Source organism: Tasmannia lanceolata, unplaced genomic scaffold, assembly GCF_043159265.1.
Source record: "Tasmannia lanceolata isolate RefF3 unplaced genomic scaffold, GAP_Taslan_0.1 ptg000037l, whole genome shotgun sequence".
In the NCBI taxonomy this organism is placed as follows: domain Eukaryota; kingdom Viridiplantae; phylum Streptophyta; class Magnoliopsida; order Canellales; family Winteraceae; genus Tasmannia; species Tasmannia lanceolata.
Genome location: NW_027518714.1, coordinates 9,625,557 through 9,646,092, shown reverse-complemented (window position 1 = coordinate 9,646,092; position 20,536 = coordinate 9,625,557). Strand labels below are relative to the sequence as shown.

The window sequence follows — 20,536 nt, the reverse complement described above, 5'->3', positions numbered from 1 at the left end:
GTCGACAGGTGTGGACATAGTCTTGTGTTGGAGGTCTACAATAAATTCAAAGTGTCGGCTGAATCATAGGCAGTGTGCCTCAAATGCACATTCTGTCTATCCACACTTTTAATATTCTACCTTTAGCGATATCAGTGGGCTCGGCTTAGGTCAGTCTATATCCTTAAGGCCCTGTCTGAATTGCAAGAAATATGTAAAAAAAAATCGTTGGTAAATATTTTCTTTCTACAAGTTAGAGGAAAATGATATGATAATGGTTAATTCAGAGGGATGTTATCATATAAATTGAAGGTCCCTTTGTAAAAATTGAGTAGAAATTGAGTAGGATCGGTCCAAGCCACTCTTTTTTTTTTTTCTATGTATGAGCCATGGAGCCAAATTCACTCACATTCAATGATTCTAACCTCTACTTTGTGGCCACTTAATAAACGGTGAGATAATAAATTAGAAAAAAGAAAAGAAATCAACGGTTTGTATTTATCAAGAAATCTTCCACAATACCCATAAAAAAAAAAAAAGAAATCTTCCCCAAATCCAAAGGCTAGATTCGTTCAAGGGGGGTGAATTTCGGATTTTGGGCGTGGGCACAAAAAAAATTGACCCACATTAAGGGAGAAATGACCTACATTAAAGTTAAACCATGTAATTTTCCCATTTGTTATTCCTTAATCAACAAATAGAATGATCCAAACCGTCTAATTTATTGGGCCACACCCACAACGTGAATTGGTTGTACGCTGAAAATCTCCGTATATGGCCTGTGCGATGCCCATAAAAGGACCTCGATTTCAAGCCAGAGTTTCTATCTCCAAAAAAATTGAAGAAGGGCCAAGCTACTGTATAGAAATTTGGGGAATAATTTATGAATGGCGTCATCGAATCCTCCGAAAATCCTGTTAGCGAAGCCAATCTCGGTTCCCGCCGTGGAATCTGTAGTTCTTCGATCTCGTCTCCCGCCTCTCCCATCTCTCAATCTTCTCTCCGATTCTTGGGACTTTCACACCGATCGCATTCTCCCCGTAACTACTACTACTACTACTACTACTACTACTACTACTACTCCTTTTATTTCTCGTTTCTAGGTCACGAAATCCCTACATAGACACTAACAAAACCCTCGAAAACCCTAATATTTATTTATTTTGTCTCCCTTAGTTTCTTTCTGAAAACACCGATTTCACGGTCATCGGCGTCATCGGTCCTCCCGGTGCTGGCAAGTCGACGATCTTGAACGAGCTTTACGGCTTCGACGGAAGCTCGCCTGGTAATTGCTATGCGTTATCAATAGCTGATTTGTGTACATGATGAAATGCATTTTCATTTCCCATGGTCATCATTTTTTTTCTTATTGGTTGTATTAGGAACTGTCCAAAACATAAAATTGTGCTATTCTTGTCTATAGGAATGCTACCACCTTTCACAACACAGTCCGAAGAAACGAGAGCGATGGCAAGGCACTGTACTGCGGGTATTGAACTTAGGGTTTCTGCAGAACGGCTTATACTTCTTGATACCCAGGTTTCTTTCTTCTTCTTTTTTTTTCCTAGTTTATTTCCCCTCATCTATGTCAATTAAGTCTTTATTATGCTAGAATATTTTTTTTCCCTTTTTTATCTGTTTTGTCATGTCAATTAAGTTTTTGAATCAAAGCTTCCATTGATGACGATAAAAATAAAATAAAATCAAAGCTTCCATTAACATGAACTTGCACACCCATACTTGCTGGACTGCCAAGGTATTCTACTGAGGGTTTCACATAAAAATTCTGCATGTCTGCACTTATGTCTCATTAGCTCTAAATTATTTAGTGTTTACTTTTGCTATTAATATGTTTCCTAGATTTTAGATGCTCTTTTAGGTCAGCTTTATCTTCTCATAGAAGCATTTTTCACTACATGCAGCCTATATTCAGTCCTTCTGTTTTAGCCGAGATGATGAGACCCGATGGGTCATCTACAGTTTCTGTACTAAGTGGTGAGTCTATGTCAGCTGACCTGGCTCATGAATTGATGGGCATTCAGGTAACTGCAAAGATGAGAGCATTGCATTCCTTTTTAAAAAAAATTCCCATTTGAAACTGTTATACTGAAAAAACATGTCCCTACACACAGTCATATACGTTATGCACATTATGTTAGTTTATTAGTTTTTTTTGACATGTCTGATCGGGCATTATCCTTTTGTATGGTGGTGCAAGGAACCATTCTAGCTTGGTGTTTTCCTCGCCTCCATTTGTCATGTTCTTCTCGTGGTATCTGAGGGAGTTCATGATATCAGTATGTGGCATCTGATGCTTACGGTATGGATTCCATCTTTAGGATTCTGTAGCTAAAGGCTATTTTTTGATTTATTTAGAAATTTCTTTGCTTGAATTCAATGTTCTTTACGTATCAACAAAATAAATGTTGGTACCCTTAACATGACAGCCTCTGAACTGAAAGCTTGGATGTACTAGTTTGCAAATAAAATTTATCAGTTGCATCTTCCACTCTAAATTTTGTTCCAATCTCGAATTTCTTTTACTTGGGACTAGTTTATCTTTCTTAGAAGATATCATGTATAGATTTTTTAGAATAAGTTCTGGAATTAAATTTGTGAAATTTCTTAGCTTTTACCAGTAATGGTAGGAGTTACCAAGAGAGGAGCTGAGACCATCTCTCCCACATTTGTATTTGTATGAATATTTCACATTTACGATGAAATTTATGAAGATTGACCTGCTGTTTTTTATTCTGCACAAAAGCATCCTGCCTAATTCACTAATTCGTTGGAAGATACTGAACTTTTGTATTTGAAAAATGCAGGCTACAAAAATGTCTTCTTATTTGATCACTCATTTCTTGTTATTCATATGTATCATGCCAAGGTTGTAGAAGTGACGTTGATATTTCTGAACATAGCTGTGCGGATTTTTTTTTGCCTTTACAGCCCCTGAAGCTTGTCTATCTCAATAGCTGACTTTTTCCAATGAAACATGCATCTTGTCAGTGTGCTTTCCATCCTTGTAGCCTGGGTTGACTACTTTTGGGGCTACTTTTTAGCTTGATGTTTTTTTATTGATATTGATAACGAGTTTTCATTTGCAAGTCTGACTGAAGTAAGTTGATGCACTATTTACATGCTTGCAGGTCGACTTATTGAAGCACGGCATACCGGATCCATCTTTATTAATGCCTCCTTATTCTCAGAACTCTATTCAAGGTCAAGACAAGGAAAATTCTGATAACTTGCAGGAGACCAATGACGAGTTTTTGGCAGCTCCTCTCTTTGTTCATACAAAGTAAGTATTATGTCTTTGTGATACTGTTGGAAATTTGAGTTACTGATTACACCTCTAAATCGTGTGGCGTTAGCTACTCTGTAAAGACGGTAGTTTTTTTAAACTACTCTGTAAATACCTATTTTATTTATTAAAAAACTACTTTTGAACTACTGCATGATCTTTACCAGGATGCTCACTGGGTAGTCGGTATTTGATTTATCCATTCGATGTTAAAATTTATGTTTAATTAGTGGTCTTTCCGGCTATAATAGAATGCCATTAATTAAAGCTACTGCATGTGGTTATTTTATTTATTTTTTAATTTATTTGGCAATTCCCAGGAAAATGTAAAACTATCACATCCTTTTTTGAACTCCACAGAAAATTAAGATTCTTTTGTTAAGAAAAATTTTTTTTGTAGTAAAAAGCTTTTTTTTTTAACGTTTGCATAACTTATATAGGCTGCGATGGGAGTTTAATCATTTCTATATATTATGGCTCGATTGTGATGGTGGTCACGGGTTTGAGTCACTGAAACAGCCTCCGTGCAAAGCAGGGGTAAGGTTGCGTACATCTAGTCCTCCCCAGACCCCGCAATGGCTGGAGCCTCATGCACTGGGCTGCCCTATATATTATGTCTCGACTTTTTGGAACATTTTTTTTGGTGAACCATGTCACTAATAAATTTAGGCGGTTCATGAATTGGGAGCATAACTTGCTCTCGGTCAAGGAATTTGGTTTCTGAGGTCATATTTTCTTGTGTTTTACTTTGTACCACTCCCCATGTTTCCATTTTAGAGTCATGGGGTTATGTTTGGCTAATTCTTGCATGACTGTTGGTGAAACAGGCGCCCTCGATTTTCTTGCACTGAAGATACACTCACAAGTCACCATATTCTTTCTTGCTTGATTTTTCTTTGATAAGAATATGCAAGGATTTGTTTGAAAGAAGAGATTTCAAAACTATTATCAAGCTATCAAGAGTTCATATACCATGGTGTGCAAACTACAAAGTTCCTTAAAAAGGAGAGTTTCTGAGTGTGATAAGTCCCAGCGATCAGGATCCAATTAGCGCTGAGGATCGCTTAACTGATTCTCTATATTAGTTTTTTTTATAAAGGTTTGCAGCATCTTTGTCATGCGAATCAATTAAATCATGTACATGTTTTAATATTGTTCAAAAAGAAAAAAGGCTTTGTGCTTTGAACTTTGAATAATGGTTTAAACATACAGTGGAGTTGAGTTAGAGTTGCTGAGTTGGCTCGATAAGGTGATGACACATTTCAGGTGATAGGCTCCCCAGTCCAACCTCACTTTGACCCCAATTTTATCAACTTTTTTGTTAAATTATTTAATAATTTAAAAATATAACGCCATGTTTCTTTTTGTTTATACTTTATAGCATATGCAATATAATTCATATAGCAAAACTAATTATAAATCTATAAAAGCATGTGATATTGTAGAAAATTGGCGTAGCCGGAAGCACCAAGAACGAGTCGAGGTTGATCACCGTTGAACAGCAATCGTATAAACCTTCAAATCCACGAAGAGCTGTGTAGGATCGTGGCGCTTACCAACTATCTCAAAACCAATTGTTGATGGAAAAGGCTCTACCATTATCTTTATTAAGAGTCTAGACTAGGGGGCATTGTTGGCAGAAGGCTAGGACCACACGGCCAACCTCCAATCTGGTCCAGTAACCCACCTAGGCCAGCATGCTGTTCTTTGAATCCACAAAGAACAAATAAACTACCTCTTTCTCTAAAAAAGAAAGAAGTTTGCTTTGATTTCAGAAAAAAATAAGTTTAAAAACCATCCAAATACGGGTTTTATAATAATAATAATAATAATAATAAAAATCCAAGGACACGGGTTTTATAATAATCTCACGACTCCTTTTCCTATCCAGACTCAACTATGTAATTCTACTTGAATTAAACTATATTTGGAATCGATTCTCAAAACCAAACTAAACTCCTAACAATTCTAGGACTCTTTCACCAAATAAAACATTTAGTATATTAGAGACGTGCCGCATCTCTTGGGCTACGTCAAAAAAAAATCGTGTTATATAGCATGCTAATTTAGATAAATGAGGGACATTTTTTTCCCAGGAAATTCCTGCTTTTATAAATTAAGGCACGTGCATCCTTTCTTTTTTGAGTGGTACACGCATCCTTTTATAGCTTCACTATTTCTCATCTTTTTTTCCTGCATTTTCTTGAGCCACTTGGTCCTCAATTTCATTCAGTTTAAACCTTTCTTAGTAAAGCATCCTCTTTTCTTTCATTGATGCATTTGGTTTATCAGAAGTATTTTCTTTAGATTCCATCGTTGTTGTCTCTTTTTCAATCATGATAGGCTCAATTATTCTTTTAATTTCTTCTACTTTTGTCCTATATCATTTATCATTGTTCGATCTTTCTGGAAGTTCTGTTTATTAATAAATTGTTGAAAAGTCTGTTAACTACCAATGATGCTTGGTAGAGAGCCTCGGAAAATTCTGTTATGTACTTGTATTGTAACTTGCTAGCCTTGTGTGTGATTAGCATTAAGGAATGATGACTTACCTGACCAAAGAAAAGAGAAAGAGAGCTCACAACCTCTGTTTTTTTACAGAGTGCAAGATCAATTCCTCTGCCCTCGCAGCATTATGCAGCTGAAGAAGGCCCTTACACAGTACCTCGACTCTTCATCCTTTAGTGTAATGAAAGGTGAAAATGAAACCAAAAAACAGATGGATTCTTCTGGATCACCGGACAGCGAGACTGGTTATTTGGGGCAGAGTTTGTTTTTGCTCCCGCTTAGAGCTCAAGACGATTCACAGAGAGCTCAGTATGTAAGTTACATTTCCATGTTGGGGCGACTTCGTAATCAGGTAATTTTTCCTTTTTGCAATTTTGTTGTACTTATTTGGGAGCCAATTCCTCTCTTAATGCATTAATATCTCAGTCCTTTGAATGCTTAAGAAGTATATGCTGATAGCTCATTTTTTTCTCCACGGAAATTTGTATTGTCCTTTTCTTTAGTGGTTTTGAGTCTTTTGACAGATTTATTAGACAAAAAGGAAGTTTTCGAAGAGGCCAAGGTGTCCCGCAATTATTACAACAAAAGAGAGAAGAATTTAAAAGTGAAAGCTCCTTAAAATTTTATCTCAAAAGGCATTACAACAAAAGTACTAGTAGCCTTACTCTAAGTGCATCCCAATTCACCTTCATTAGGAAGGATATCTGCCACATCATTTGCTGCTTACTGAATATGCTCAAGTGAGGGAGGAACCTCTCTGCAAAATTCTTTCTACTTCCAATATTGAGTTTGCAAGCCATGGAGGACCCGACAACCCAATGCAGCTACTGTTTCAATTGAATCCTTAATGTCTCATTGGTATCTTTCCTGAATCATTGAATTAACAAAATGCAGATGATTATAATGCGATTTGCTAGTGTCCATCCCAGAAAGCATTTCGCGGATGGTCTGTTGTATGTGAGAGCAGCCACACAGGCTCACTTTTCAGCAGATTTTGTCGTCATTAACGAGGTGGCTGCTCTCAAATGCAACAGACCATCCGTGAAATGCCTTTTGCGATGGACGCTAGCAAATCCCATCTTTTTGATAGATAGATATTTGTGGCTTGTTTGAGTTTTTGTGAAGAACAGCCTTTTTTGTTTGAATGATAGTAACAATTTTATTAACGGAGTAAAACAGTGACCCGATTAAGATAATCGGAAAACAAAAATAAAATAAGCAGAAAATAAAAGTCCTGTGATTGCACGTGGTTCATCATGACAAGGTATGGGCTCGTGACCCTCGCTCCCTGGAGAGATCGCCTGCTTCTGCATTCGTTTCTGTTTGTACATGATCAAAGAAAGCTGTAAATATCAGACCTCTTTTTTTTTTTCTTTTTTTTTGAAATGATGAGCTCATAGCATTCACAGATTGTGTCTCTCAAATCAGTTTCAGTAAATATGAGATCTTTATGACATAAACAGCCCATATTTTGACTGCATTGAACACACATGCTTGAACGTTGATGACACAGCAATTAAGCCATAACCTTAAATTATCTTCTTTTTTTCCATTTTGTATTTTATTGCAATGCCATATATATATATATAGAGAATAGAGTTCCTAAGGTGTCACCTCATATAGCTTATATGAGGTGGCGCTTAAAAACATAAGGGGCCCACTTTGTTTGGATGATCCAAAGCATTCATATGATAGGCCTTCACATAGATAGGGTGTGCCCAAAAAATCAACTTCATAAGATCATCCTAACCCTTCCATTTGTGGAGGTTGAAATGGATGGGTATAAACCTCCATAAATTTGCCCATTTTTAACCTCCATAAATGGAAGGGTTAGGATGATCCTATGGACCTGATTTTTTGTAGGCACCATACCCATCTAAGGGCCTTTCAAATGAGTGGTTTCGATCACCCCAAAAATGTGGGCCCCTTATGTTTTGTGAGCGCCACCTCATATAAGCTATATGAGGTGACACCTTAGGAACTCTATTCTCTATAGAGAATAGAGTTCCTAAGGTGTCACCTCATATAGCTTATATGAGGTGGCGCTTAAAAACAAAAGGGGCCCACTTTGTTTGGATGATTCAAAGCATTCATTTGATAGGCTCTCACATAGATAGGGTGTGCCCAAAAAATCAACTTCCTAGGATCATCCTAACCCTTCCATTTGTGGAGGTTGAAATGGATGGGTATAAACCTCCATAAATATGCCCATTTTTTACCTCCATAAAATGGAAGAACATGATTTTTTGTAGGCAGCATATCTATCTAAGGGCCTTTCAAATGAGTGGTTTGGATTACCCCAAACAAAGTGGGCCCCTTATGTTTTTAAGCGCCACCTCATATAAGCTATATGAGGTGACACCTTAGGAACTCTATTCTCTCTCTATATATATATATATATAGTTTGAATGCATTTTTATATTTCTTTTTATGTAATACATTTAATTGTATTTGTGTTTGTACTTGCACTTGCAGTTTAGTACAATTCCACAAAGGAAATGATGTCAGCACAACCATGTTTTAATAATTGCACAAACCCACCTTGTCTTTTCTTTTTTAATTGACTTGTGAGAGCCTATTGTTCTTTTCTTTTTTAATTGACTTGTAAGAGCCTATTGGGAACTGTAATAACTTTTTGACAGCTCTTTAAATACTAAAAGACAACATGCGTTAGTGAGAATATCAAAACATGGTTGTGCTGATATCATTTCCCTCCCATAATAAGGAAAACGGAGGTTTTTATTGAAGAAATTCTTTCATGTTGCCTCAGATATTGTCGATGAACTGTCGCACTTTTGCGAAGACAGTGTCAGAACGCGATTGGTTGCGGAACTCAGCTCGCATTTGGGAGATAGTGAAGAAATCTCCGGTCATTGCCGACTATAGTAGAACCCTTCAGAGCTCAGGACTTTTTAGGAGGTAGCAAACTTCTACCCTTAGCCTTTTCCTTTTAAAACTCTGCTGTTAGATTAACTATGCCAAAGCCCTCAAAATTGAATTTTTTCTATTGATTATTGTGGAGAATGAGTGTTGAGTCTCTGTTGCTACTGCCGTGAGCATTTTGGATTGCTGTTGGGGGCCAGGATTACCACTTCATGGGGTATCATGGTCAAGTCAGCATCTGTTCAGATCCATATTGAATCGGATCTGAATTGGATCCATCAGATTTTAAGGTGATTCTGGATTATGGTCCCCAAGCCCATTCGGCTTCTGTCATCTAGGATCCAACAAAAAATGATTTAAATTCAAAAAATATCCAATATTGGATTAAAAAATAAAATTCCAGACTATTAGCCTGTTCATTGCATTCATCTCAACTGCATTGTTTTAATAAATTGTAAGAGGAATGCTAGACTCACAGGCACCCTTGCAATGGGGCAAAGGGTGCCTTTGCCCCTATTGGTCAAATTCCTTTGCCCCTTGACTATCTTTAATGGAATTTGACCAATAGGGGCACCCTTTGCCCCTTGATTTGCAAGGGCGCCTGTGAATCTAGCATTCCTCAATATGTAATTATCTCTAGCATATAATCTTATTTGCAAAAGCTATTAGTCACATATTCCATCCAGATGAGCTAATTTCATTGGTTTATGATTTTTAAACACCATAAAGTATGATTATTTACAAATAATATTTAGAAACGATATAGTAGTTAATGGCTTAGAATAGACGTGCAATCTATCAGTTGGATGCTCTTCTAAGCGTTCGAATCTTTTTGAGTGGGAGGTCAACATAATAAAATGCATGAAAATGAAATGTCTCCTTTTGAGTAGGGTTTTTAAATAGAGAGAGGGTGTTTCTGCGCACGGAGCTACCTGCGCACAAGTGGCTTAAGAACCACGCAGAGGTGGATCCGACGTAAGAACCAATCGGTTGCTTTTTAAGCCACTTGTGCGCAGGGAGCGGCTCCCTGCTCACGTTCACTGAAACACTTTTCTATTTTAAAATATTATGACAATAACCCTCATGAACGGCATCATTGAATAAAAATATGAAGGATACTTTTGTAAATTAGTGCCCTCTATTCGGATCTAGGATGCTCCATGGACAATTTTGGACCTGAAGATGTGGATCCAATGGACGCAGTTTGGATATAGGTTGTGCTCAAATCATGTCCATTGAGGTTTGGATCCATCGGAGTGTCTGAGTCCATTGAGGTTGGTACTGAGTCGAATATCATTTTATCCTACCAAATAAAATGTACATGGATCTGTACGCATCTAACCTTATAGATAGGATCCTAATTTTGGATCCACAACGAATCCGTTTACTATTAGAATTGCTCAGGGGCAGTGATAAATCGACCCCCAAATATCTTAAATCGACCACCTATGTGTCTTTCTCTCTCCTCTGGGTTAGAGAGAGAAAGAGACAGAGGGGGTCGATTTATCACTCCCCTTGTTCTGGCCCTTGTGCTTTTGGGCTACATTTAATATCCACTTAGATCAAAGAAGTGTCTCGAAGTGATTTGAGAAAGTGGGTAGGTGATTCAGATTAAAGGAATGCTTCGAGAAAACAACTTGGTCCTGATTGATTAGGTTTTTTGAGGAATTACATGGTCTTCAATCAATACAAGCAAGTAATATTAACCCGACTTTGTACCTTTTGAAATTGCTTTTTCATTGTGAGATTTTATACTGTGTTATAGTACCTTATTTCTAAAAAGTAATATACCTGATAGGCCATAACGTAAATAGGCCCAAAAAATCATTTTCATAGGATGATCCTAGCCCTCCGATCTATAGTCTATAGATCGGAGGGCTAGGATCATCCTATGGAAATTATTTTTTGGGAACAACCTATTTGCGTTATGGGCCATCGTATGGACGGTTTGGATCACCATATAGTGTGATCCGTACATTACTTTTTTTGAAAAATAAGGTACTATATAAAATATCTTGCTTTGTAGGCAGTGGCAACTCCCTCGAAGCAATTTCGGTATAGTTAGACGTTCCAAACTATTCACCCATTCGGTTCCTTTGTGGATGCCTCGTACCCCCAAACTGAGCTGGAAAATATGATCCACGGTATGTGTTTTCATGTTATATCGCAGCTAAAACTGATCAAACTCGTTAACTTTTGCACATACGATAATATATGAGTGCAGACACTCAATTATGTTTTCTTGTTATTTTTCTCTCCAAAGCCGAACGTAGTGCAGAAACTAGGATACTAGTTGGATGCAGTAAAACTGTTCCAGGAACAGGTTTCTGTAAGAAGCCACCTTACTAGGTGTGCAACTGTGGCCGGGTTAGGTCATGTTGAGGCGAACCCCAGCCCAACCCAAGAACCCCAGCCCAACCCAAGATAGCATTACCATAACCCCAACTCGACCAATCCAAGGCTCGGGTTGAGAGAGTTAACCCTAAACCAACTTGTCTAATCCAATTTTTCCAAATCGTGTCAGGTTGGGTTGGCCGGAGCAAAAACAGAAAAATAAAACTACAAAAATGTAATCCTAAGAAATTGTAATAAGATCACAATAAAATTAGAGGGGATCAGATTCAGATTAGGCCAAGTTGCCCAAAGCCTCAACCTGCTATCAAAAAAGAAAATAGGAAAGAAGATGATAGAGAAAAGGGAAAGAATGAGTTATTTCGAGGAAACCAAGGCCTCCCTTGAGTTAATTTGAGGAAACTCGGCCTCCAATATGCTAATTGCACTAAATTTCATTATTTCTTGCTGGATAGCCATACGGCATCTACATTATATAGAAATTAGGAGGAGCCAAATAAGAAAATAGAAATCAGCAGAATATGAAAACGAGAATAAGTAAACCCACTCTAATATGGCAATACTTAAATAAAGAAAAAATAATCTAATTTTAGAAAACCGTCCTAACACAACCTCCGACCCAACCCAAAATTAAATAAGGTTGGATAGTTTCAACCCAACCCCAACCCCAACTTGAGGAAGTGCTAACCCAACCCGAATAGAATTTAGGTTAAACTTCTCGGATTTGGTTGAGCCCGGCCCAAGTTTGGACCCCTGCACTTTACACAGATTTGGATGGCTTCGATTTCATGGAAACCTTTTTCCCTCAACATAGAAGTTTTGAAACCCACCATTTATCGGTCAAACAAGTAAAGGAGTGAAAAGTTAACTACAATAAATAAAGGGAAATGATTTATGCTATTTTGATAAACATGCGACTTGTTTATTTGTCGAGTAATATTTAAAGGGATGTAAGAGGATATCAGGGTTCTCAAAAAGCTCTTAAAACTCTTTAAATACTACACGACAAACAAGTGAGGAAGTGTTTATCACAACATTAGAGCGCAGAATCAAAGTTCTCACTTTTAATAAAGAAAAGTAGCCTTCCTCGATTATTGGATCAAAGTCCCTTCCTTCTCCGTCAGAAACTTCAAATCTATCGCCAAAAAGCTTAATCAACGGGATTTGAATTTCGAATCTATGCGACTGGATCTAACATCAATCTGTCTATCGTCCATCTTTATTTTCACAGGTCGGTAGCATCTTGTTTTGTTTCATGGATTTTTTTAGGTTTTTTTCTGGTTCAGTGAGAGATCCATCTTTCAATGTAAGTGAATAGGTAGTTAAAGAAGAAAATTTTAAGAAACGTGAATAGAGCAATTTTTTTACTATGCATTTTCTCTCTCTTTCGATTCGTCGTTGGAGATGTTTGAAGGATTCCCTGCCATATCTTCTTGAAATCCATGTAATTTGCTTTCTTTTTTCATAGACTTATCTATTAAGAAATAATGTCACCAGAGTTTGTTTGATTTGGAAGGATGACAAATGATAAATAAACTAAAGTAGTATGTTCAAATTTCTATCCCAATTTTGACTTTCCTAGATTGTTGTATTTTCCTCCGGTTTATATTTCACTGTTTCTTGAGGTTTTCATGGATCCGATTCATTTGGGGGTGGGGGTTAGTATGTATTACTTTATCTACTTATTACCTTGGCTTCAACAACATCATGTTTGCGTTTAGAGGAACTTTAATGGATGGTATGGTTTTAAAGAGAATTTCCACCATCATGAGGTCGTTGGTTAGATTGGCTTTGTGACAGCAGAAATTATTGTGTTATGGAATTAGGAAATACAACAATTTGACAGTAGAAAGTTATAGTAAAAAATAACTTCAAATTTCTATCCCAATTTGACTGTAACTAATGTCGAAAACCCGTCAGAAGTCTTGAATTTTTTTACTTCCCTGGAAAAGAAAATAATAGGATTAAGGAAGGCTCCGTTCAATTGCCTTCCATGGGTTGGAAAGACCTCGGAAATGATGTGGCGAAAAGAAAAGGAAAAAACAGAAAAAAAGAAGAAGTATTTGGTTGCAAAGAGAAAAAAAAGGAGCTGCGACGGTGTCAATCAAGAGTGCTTTGCAACTTCTGTCACGCGACTCACACCAAACACATCAATAAGTCAGTTAAGAACATTAAAGTTATACCTTTCTTTCATTGCAGGAGTTAGAGTCCAACTACTTCAAAATGGGATATTGATAAGCATTTCTCCTATAAACTCTTATTTGTTTAATCCACTAGAAATGTAACCTTACATTATATTCTGTGAACACATTACTTGATTCCCCTCTGAATGTGAATCTTTATTAAGAATAGTGAACTCTAAACTTGAAAAGTATCGCCTTTCAATAGTGGGCTTTGATTGGAACTTGTCATATATTTTAAGCCCAAGAAAAGTTATTCTTTCCTATCGAATCATCAAAATATGAAAATCATCCATTTTGCATTATAAAATTCAGGATATTTCATCTGTTGTTTAAGAGGATGATTCCTCTTCCAGGTAAGTTCCATATCATTGTCAAAAGTGAAAATCCATCACAAAATATCTCTCTCTCTCTCTCTCTCTCTCTCTCTCTATATATATATATATATATATATATATATATATATATAAAATGTTCTGTCTAATTTATTAATAATGCTATCATGATCTGTCTCAGCTAACATTGAGGGAGGCGGTCTTAGCTAACATTCCAATGGATTAGCTATCGGTGTTCAAATGTCCAATGAGTGTAGTCAAAAGAATATAATCCAAGGGAGATTCCTGTGGAGTGGAGCAAATGAGAAGAAGAAAGTTCCATTGGTAAATTGGGTGGAAGTGTGTAATCCTATAAGAGCAGGTGGCCTGGGTATTGGAAGACTAAGTAGTGTAAACAACGCCCTGCTTGGCAAGTGGTTATGGAGGTTTGGGGAGGAAAGGAGGTTAATGGATAAGGAGGTTTATGTCAGCGACTGTTTTGAGTGGGAGGAGGGAAGAATATCATGGAGAATCAACTTCAGAAAAATTTCTTCGACTGGGAATTAGAGCGGGTAGGTAGGCTGCTAGAGATTCTAAACAAATGTCACATCAAAAGGAGTGATGAAGATAAGAGGGTTTCAACTTGGAGCTCTTCCGGGGTTTTTAATGTCTAGTCATTTTATCATCAACTTGTCCCCAACTGGCCTCTCGCTTCTAGCTTGAGTGTGGAGCATTCCGGCGCCCCCTAGGGTCTGTGATTTTGGATGGTTAGCCTTCCTCGTTAGAATCCTCACAGTGGATCACCTGCAAAGTCGGCACAATCAGCTTGAGTGTGGAGCATTCCGGCGCCCCCTAGGGTCTGTGATTTTGGATGGTTAGCCTTCCTCGTTAGAATCCTCACAGTGGATCACCTGCGAAGTCGGCACACGCTGATTGTGAATCATTAAGCCCTCCTCTGTGTGGAGTTTGAGCTAAATAGTGGACCATATATTTCTCCACTGTAAGATGAGCAGGGAAGTATGGAATAAGGTTCTTGACAGATTTGGTATAGCATGGGTGTTTCCATCTAGGCTACTTTACCTTCTGGAATGTTGGTTCGCTGCCCCTTGGAGAAAAAGGGGGTAAGATCCTCTGGAAAGTGGTCCTGCTTGCCACAATTTGGGTTCTATAGAAGGAGAGAAATGCAGGGGTGTTCAATGGCTACGCCAAGAGAGCCCACCTCCTTTATACTAAGGCAATAGCCCTAACCATAGCATGGGTCAGAACCCTTCCGAATTTCAGGTTCATCTCAGCATTTGACTTGTGGCACGGTTGGAGAGAGATATGCTCTAGAAGTGAACATGTGGAGAAGCCAACCCTGGTATAGGATTCACCCGATCCGGGAAGGATGAAGTTTAACTTTGATGATTCTAGCCTGGGTAATCCTGAGCCGGTGGGGATAGGAGGCCTCCTAAGAGATGAGCATGGAGATACAGTATCGGTATTGTGGACTCCCACGAGGCGGAGGCTAGAGCTGTTCTTCAGGGTATCAATTGCATAGAGTGTGATGTTCTCGATGGACTGACTCAATGGTAATTCCCTAAATGTTGTGAGATGGCTGCTTGGGAATCATCCAATCCCATAGAGATTTGCACAATGGTTCGATGAGATTTAGGATCGTCTAGAGGGATTCTCAATCTCTTTTTACATGTTAGAAGGTCGGCTAATAGTGAGGCGGATAGGCTTGCAAGGGAATCCATAGAGCTGTTTGAATTTCTCCGCCCTTAGGGTTTCTTGTATTCTTCCTTTTTTTGAATGGCTTCTTTGTTCCTTTTCGTCTGTACAGACCAACTCGGTCGTTTTTTCGTTCCTTTTTAATACTATCCCTCATCATTCAAAATAAAATGCTATCATGATCTTCAATTTGTTCAAGAATTCAAAGTGAAATCACCAATCTGTATGTTTGGAATAAATAACACCCTAGACTTTATAGTTTGTTCACACAAGTCCTGGCTGATGCTCACTTAAACGGTATTCAAAGTGGTTGACAAGCACAGAAGCAGAAGAGTGAAACAGAGTATAACATATTTTTTTCTTAGACTTTAGCCGACCACAACTAGTTTGGGACAAAGGCTTAGTTGAGTTGAGTACTTGAACTAGAGAAGTTGCTGTTACGAACAAAGAAGTTGCTGTCATGAATAGACAGCAACTTGGGGAAGTTGGTGCTTGGGGACTTATTTTTTTCTCATGGCATTATTTTTTATGGATGAGGAAGTTGGTTGGTCCTTGGGGACTTCTTGGAATAATTTATGAGATTGTTTATATTTGTACCTTCTATAATCCATCCCCCACCCACATTCCCTGAATGTTAATGATATGTCGTACCTGTTGGCCAAAGGCAGGTAATGGGTAGAGAATTTTTATTTGACGGGTGATCTGTGCTCTCTTTGTATGTTTTTTTTTCTTAATTAATAAAGTTTTGATCACCATTTGATAAAAATAATGTTTATGCATGTATTGGCTTCCTCAAAATATACTTTTCCACAAGAATCAATGCATATTTCTCAGTCTAGTGATATTTTCTGCAGAATTTAAGAAAAACATTTTGTCTACGACGATCTCAGGATGCTCTTAAGCTGATGATAGAAAGGACTGTAGTAGATCAGCTGTGTAGTTGTATTTGCAATGATGAAAGGAGCATTTAATGGATTGAGAGGTAAACAGTTCTTGCTTGCTCTTATTGTTCTCGTTTGTACTACAATTGTATTTTGGGCATGGGAGAGAACCCCATTTGTCACTACATTGCTGCCGCTGCAGAATCAGATCGAGATCCTTTCTCCAGGTTTGTCTCATGTCCCAATTTACCTCAACATGGTTCTTTTCAATTTTATGGCCATGCTATTTTTGTTTTTATCTGAAGTTTTTGTATTGTCCCGTTCGTGCTAGAGTTTCTCATCGGCACCCCTCCAGCATACTCAATATCTGATGAAGGAGAAAAGAAAGAAAGAAACATGGACGGGGACTTGTCACATGCACCCGATGTAATGAAAAAAAATAACACGTACTCAGAAGAAGATTTTTCACACGCACCAGAGGTAAGAGCACCTGAGGTAATGGAAAAGAAAAACACATACGTAGAAGAAGATTTTTCACATGCACCCGAGGTAACGGAAAAGAACACGTATGTAGAAGAAGATTTTTCACATGCACCCGAGGTTGGAGAGAAGAAAAATAACGAAACGGAGCAAGAATCTGATTCTTTGCCTCCAAGCTCTAAAATGACAAGCTCCCATGAAGAAACAAATACAGATGAGGATTTGATTACATTGCCTACGGAGAAAAAAGGTAGGGTAATTCTTGCTCCTGCTTATTTGATACTTATGTCTGTTTTGTTTTCAAGTATGGGTTATTTGAACGGATTTTTTGGGTAAGGTTTTTGAAAACTTAATGAGCGTCTTAGTGATGTGTTTTCTCAAGCTTCCTTTCGTTAAATACCTTGCTCTCTCTTTAGAGGCTTCTGCTATTTAGTGAGTTGTGTTTTCATAGTCAGGAACCTAAAGAGATATTCATCAAAGATGGTTTTTGAGAAATTTGATTTTCATCCATTGGATTTTGACTGATCAATAATGCAGAGTGTAACTATGCCAAGGGAAAATGGGTTGCTGACAGCAGAAGACCTTTGTATTCCGGTTTTGGTTGTAAGCAATGGCTATCTGAGATGTGGGCTTGTAGATTGACCCAACGCACTGATTTTTCCTATGAAGGATTTCGATGGCAGCCTGAAAATTGTGAGATGCCAGACTTTGAAGGGTCCATATTCTTGAAAAGGTATGTTTTTTTCAACTTTTTTAATTCTGATTTTCCACATCTCACAGTTCAAAGCGGTCTGTGATGGGCCAATTTGGAAGGGAATGAATGGTTTTATTTTTTCTCATTTAATATCATAGATCATCTTGATGCTGTTTACTGCTGATAATATTAATATGTTCCAGGATGCAGGACAAGACTCTTGGCTTCATAGGAGATTCCTTGGGGAGGCAACAATTCCAGTCCCTTATGTGTATGATCACAGGTGGGAAAGAGAGTCCAGAAGTTGAGGATGTTGGATGGAAGTATGGTCTTGTCAAAGCTCGTGGTGCTGTACGACCTGATGGTTGGGCTTATAGATTCCCAAGCACCAATACTACCATTCTCTATTACTGGTCTGCTAGCCTTTGTGAATTGGAGCCCTTAAACACTACTGATCCAGCTACTCAATATGCTATGCATCTTGATCGGCCAGCAACATTCTTGTGCCGGTACCTTCATAGTTTTGATGTTCTGGTTCTAAATACAGGGCATCATTGGAACAGAGGGAAGCTTAAAGCAAATCGGTGGGTAATGTATGCCGGGGGCATGCCCAACAAAAATAGGGCACTTGCAGGCATAGGAGCTGCCAAAAATTTTACTGTTTACAGTGTTGTTAAGTGGCTGGATTCACAGCTTCCAAAGCATCCACGATTGAAAGCCTTCTTCAGGACCATATCACCTAGGCATTTCGTCAATGGAGAATGGAATTCAGGGGGAAGCTGCGATAATACCACTCCACTGGCTGGAGGGAACCAGGTTTTACAAGACAAATCTAGTGACCCTGATGCTGAGGGTGCTGTGGAGGGAACGGGAGTTAAGCTTTTGGACATAACTGCCCTGTCACAACTGAGAGACGAGTGTCACAAATCCAGGTACAGTATTAAATCCACACAGGGTGTGCAGGATTGCTTGCACTGGTGTCTACCGGGCGTTCCAGATACATGGAACGAAATTCTTTTTGCACAACTATAGGTCGTCACTGGTGGCTAGCCAAGGGAAGCATCCTTCCAATGCAGCAAAATGATTAGCATTTGGCAAGTATGTGGTATCTCTTGTGAACCATAACCAAGATGAAGCCAATATGTTGGTGCAGTTAATTGACCTGAAAATACCATATTGACTAGTCTATTTCGCCTTGTTACTGATAAAAAGAAATGCGTCCTGATTCAATTTATTGGCTTCATACTTCTTTGAAATATATAGCCAAGGAAGCATGTTTTGTATGATTCAATTTTTCCAAGGGTTTATGCCCATAGCACTTGCCGGTCATTGAGTGGAAGAATCTGGAGGGGAAATTCGGCATTTTATTATAACCCTCTTGTAGCATTGTATTTATTTTTGCTTCGAAGAAGTGTTGAAGCCTATTCTTGTATCATATCATGATAAAGTGTATGATTACGTTCAATTATGTTGTAAGATTTTATTTTTAACTTCCACATATTTTTAGAAGAATACCATTTTTGAGTATTTTCTCTTGAGTAAGTGTTGTGTTAGCCACTGTTGCAGGTTGGAAAGTATTTTCTTGACTGTACCAAGCTGCCAGTAATATGAGAAGAAGCTCCAGACCTGTTTGTGGGTGACATTCTTCAACTATATTTCTATGGTAAAAAACAATTGGGATTCATTTCTTGCATGAATCTGAACCATGTATCAAATCTGGAGTCATGCATGTGCTATTTTTATGTTTCAGAATAATTAGTTGTATAGATTTGACAGATTTTCCTGTCTCTAAAACATCAGAATTCATCATATGCAAATGGTTCTCTGTTTTAGAGCTCGACCGGTTATGGAAGTGAAGTAGTGAAGAGAACTATGATATTTTTCAACTGTTTCCTTTAGAACTGTAAAGACTTTGAAGTAAGCATGCTTATGCAATATCATTTTTGCTTAAGTTGAGATAAGACCTATTACTTTGTTTTGTGGTGACGACTTTGCTGATGGTTCCAACAGATTTTTAATGATCTGACATAGTGCTGACATCCAACTGGGAGGGGTTTCTTGAGGGTTTAAATCTAATATCAGATGATAATGGATTAGAGAATAGGGTGAATAAGGTCTTTAGATATAGTTCAGGGACTGGTAATGGGTGTAAGAGGGACTGGTAATAGGTTTCGGCTCTAACAGGTGTGCAGGGACTGTTCTATAGGGTGGAACGATTTGCAGCAGCAGGTGTAACGTAAAGGTTTATTGGTGAGGTTCTTGTGCACTAAAGGAATGGGGAATTAATTATAGAAAGATTCTTGGGACTGGAGGGGTTTACCGTATGAATGACAAGGCTCAGATCTTCCATTAGGGAACAAGATGTTTTGGAAATATTGATGAATGTAAGAAGGGGTGAGGCGTAGCATTAGGGTCAGGGTTAGATGGAATTGTTGAAGGGGGTAGCACTTACGCACTAGGAGCAAACCCTTCAACTAAAAAAAGTAGAGAAGAGAGAGAGAGCACGCTTACAGGGGTCTTCTTCTCCTAAGCAAGTAACACTAATGCTAGGATATGTCGCTCATATATTAACTCAATCTTAATTACAATATGTACCATTAGGGCCATTCATGATGTGGCCTCATCCTACTAATGTAACATAAGGAATTGATAAAAGAACTGCACCAAATGAAAATGTATATTAAACTTAACTGTCTTAACTCCTAAGAAGTCTAAATAGCTTTCAATTTGGTATGATATTTCAGAGTTTGGATAAAGGCTCTTTGACAGTTTTAAGCATTTGATCATTTTTCTTTAGTCTGAAAAGAGAGGAAAAAACAAGTCATTCCTTTCACCTAACCTGATCTCTATCAAGTTGCTTCAATTCGGTGGTCTGTAAGCACTTTAAATACTACATGGAACAAATTTCTCAGAAACCAGACCCCCCAACTCGTCTTTACGAAACACTGTGAAGTTGGGACCTTGCCTTTCTCAATCGTTCACCAATTTCAATTTCAGACACCCTCTTCCACTGATATATTCCAAAACTCTTTCGTCTCGAGTGATCGTGTAAGAGACAGATGTACATTCTCTGATGACCTAATGAACAAGAGACACTCAAATTCTTTGTTCTTGAGGTTTCTATCAGTTAAAATCTTTAATGGTCGCCTGCACAAGGTAAAATTGAGTCAACTTGGGAGAGTTAAATGATTGGTGCAACAAGTTTTGAGCGTTGAGGAGTTTTTGTTCTTGGTAAGACCAGTCTGAGT

General features: G+C 38.1%; 1 protein-coding gene across 7 annotated transcripts; it reads left to right on the top strand.

Annotated features, from left to right (window-relative positions):
• Positions 1 to 368: 368 nt before the first annotated feature.
• LOC143861701 (protein trichome birefringence-like 14) lies at positions 369 to 18,815 on the top strand. 7 transcript variants are annotated; one of them, XM_077372583.1, is made up of 9 exons: positions 369 to 1,019; positions 1,156 to 1,264; positions 1,403 to 1,518; positions 1,902 to 2,021; positions 2,210 to 2,299; positions 3,129 to 3,280; positions 5,885 to 6,143; positions 8,562 to 8,710; positions 16,124 to 16,276. In XM_077372583.1, exons 1-9 carry the CDS (start codon positions 867 to 869, stop codon positions 16,137 to 16,139), a joined length of 1,164 nt encoding a protein of 387 aa, XP_077228698.1. In that variant the 5' UTR covers positions 369 to 866; the 3' UTR covers positions 16,140 to 16,276. The 7 variants fall into 7 exon arrangements, with proteins under 7 accessions (XP_077228698.1, XP_077228699.1, XP_077228694.1 ...); XM_077372584.1 differs by having other exon boundaries at positions 371 to 1,019; positions 16,088 to 16,221; XM_077372579.1 differs by lacking the exons at positions 369 to 1,019; positions 1,156 to 1,264; positions 1,403 to 1,518; ... (2 more) ...; positions 3,129 to 3,280; positions 5,885 to 6,143 and adding exons at positions 16,446 to 16,844; positions 17,132 to 17,327; positions 17,492 to 18,815 and having other exon boundaries at positions 8,574 to 8,710; positions 16,088 to 16,341.
• Positions 18,816 to 20,536: the final 1,721 nt, after the last annotated feature.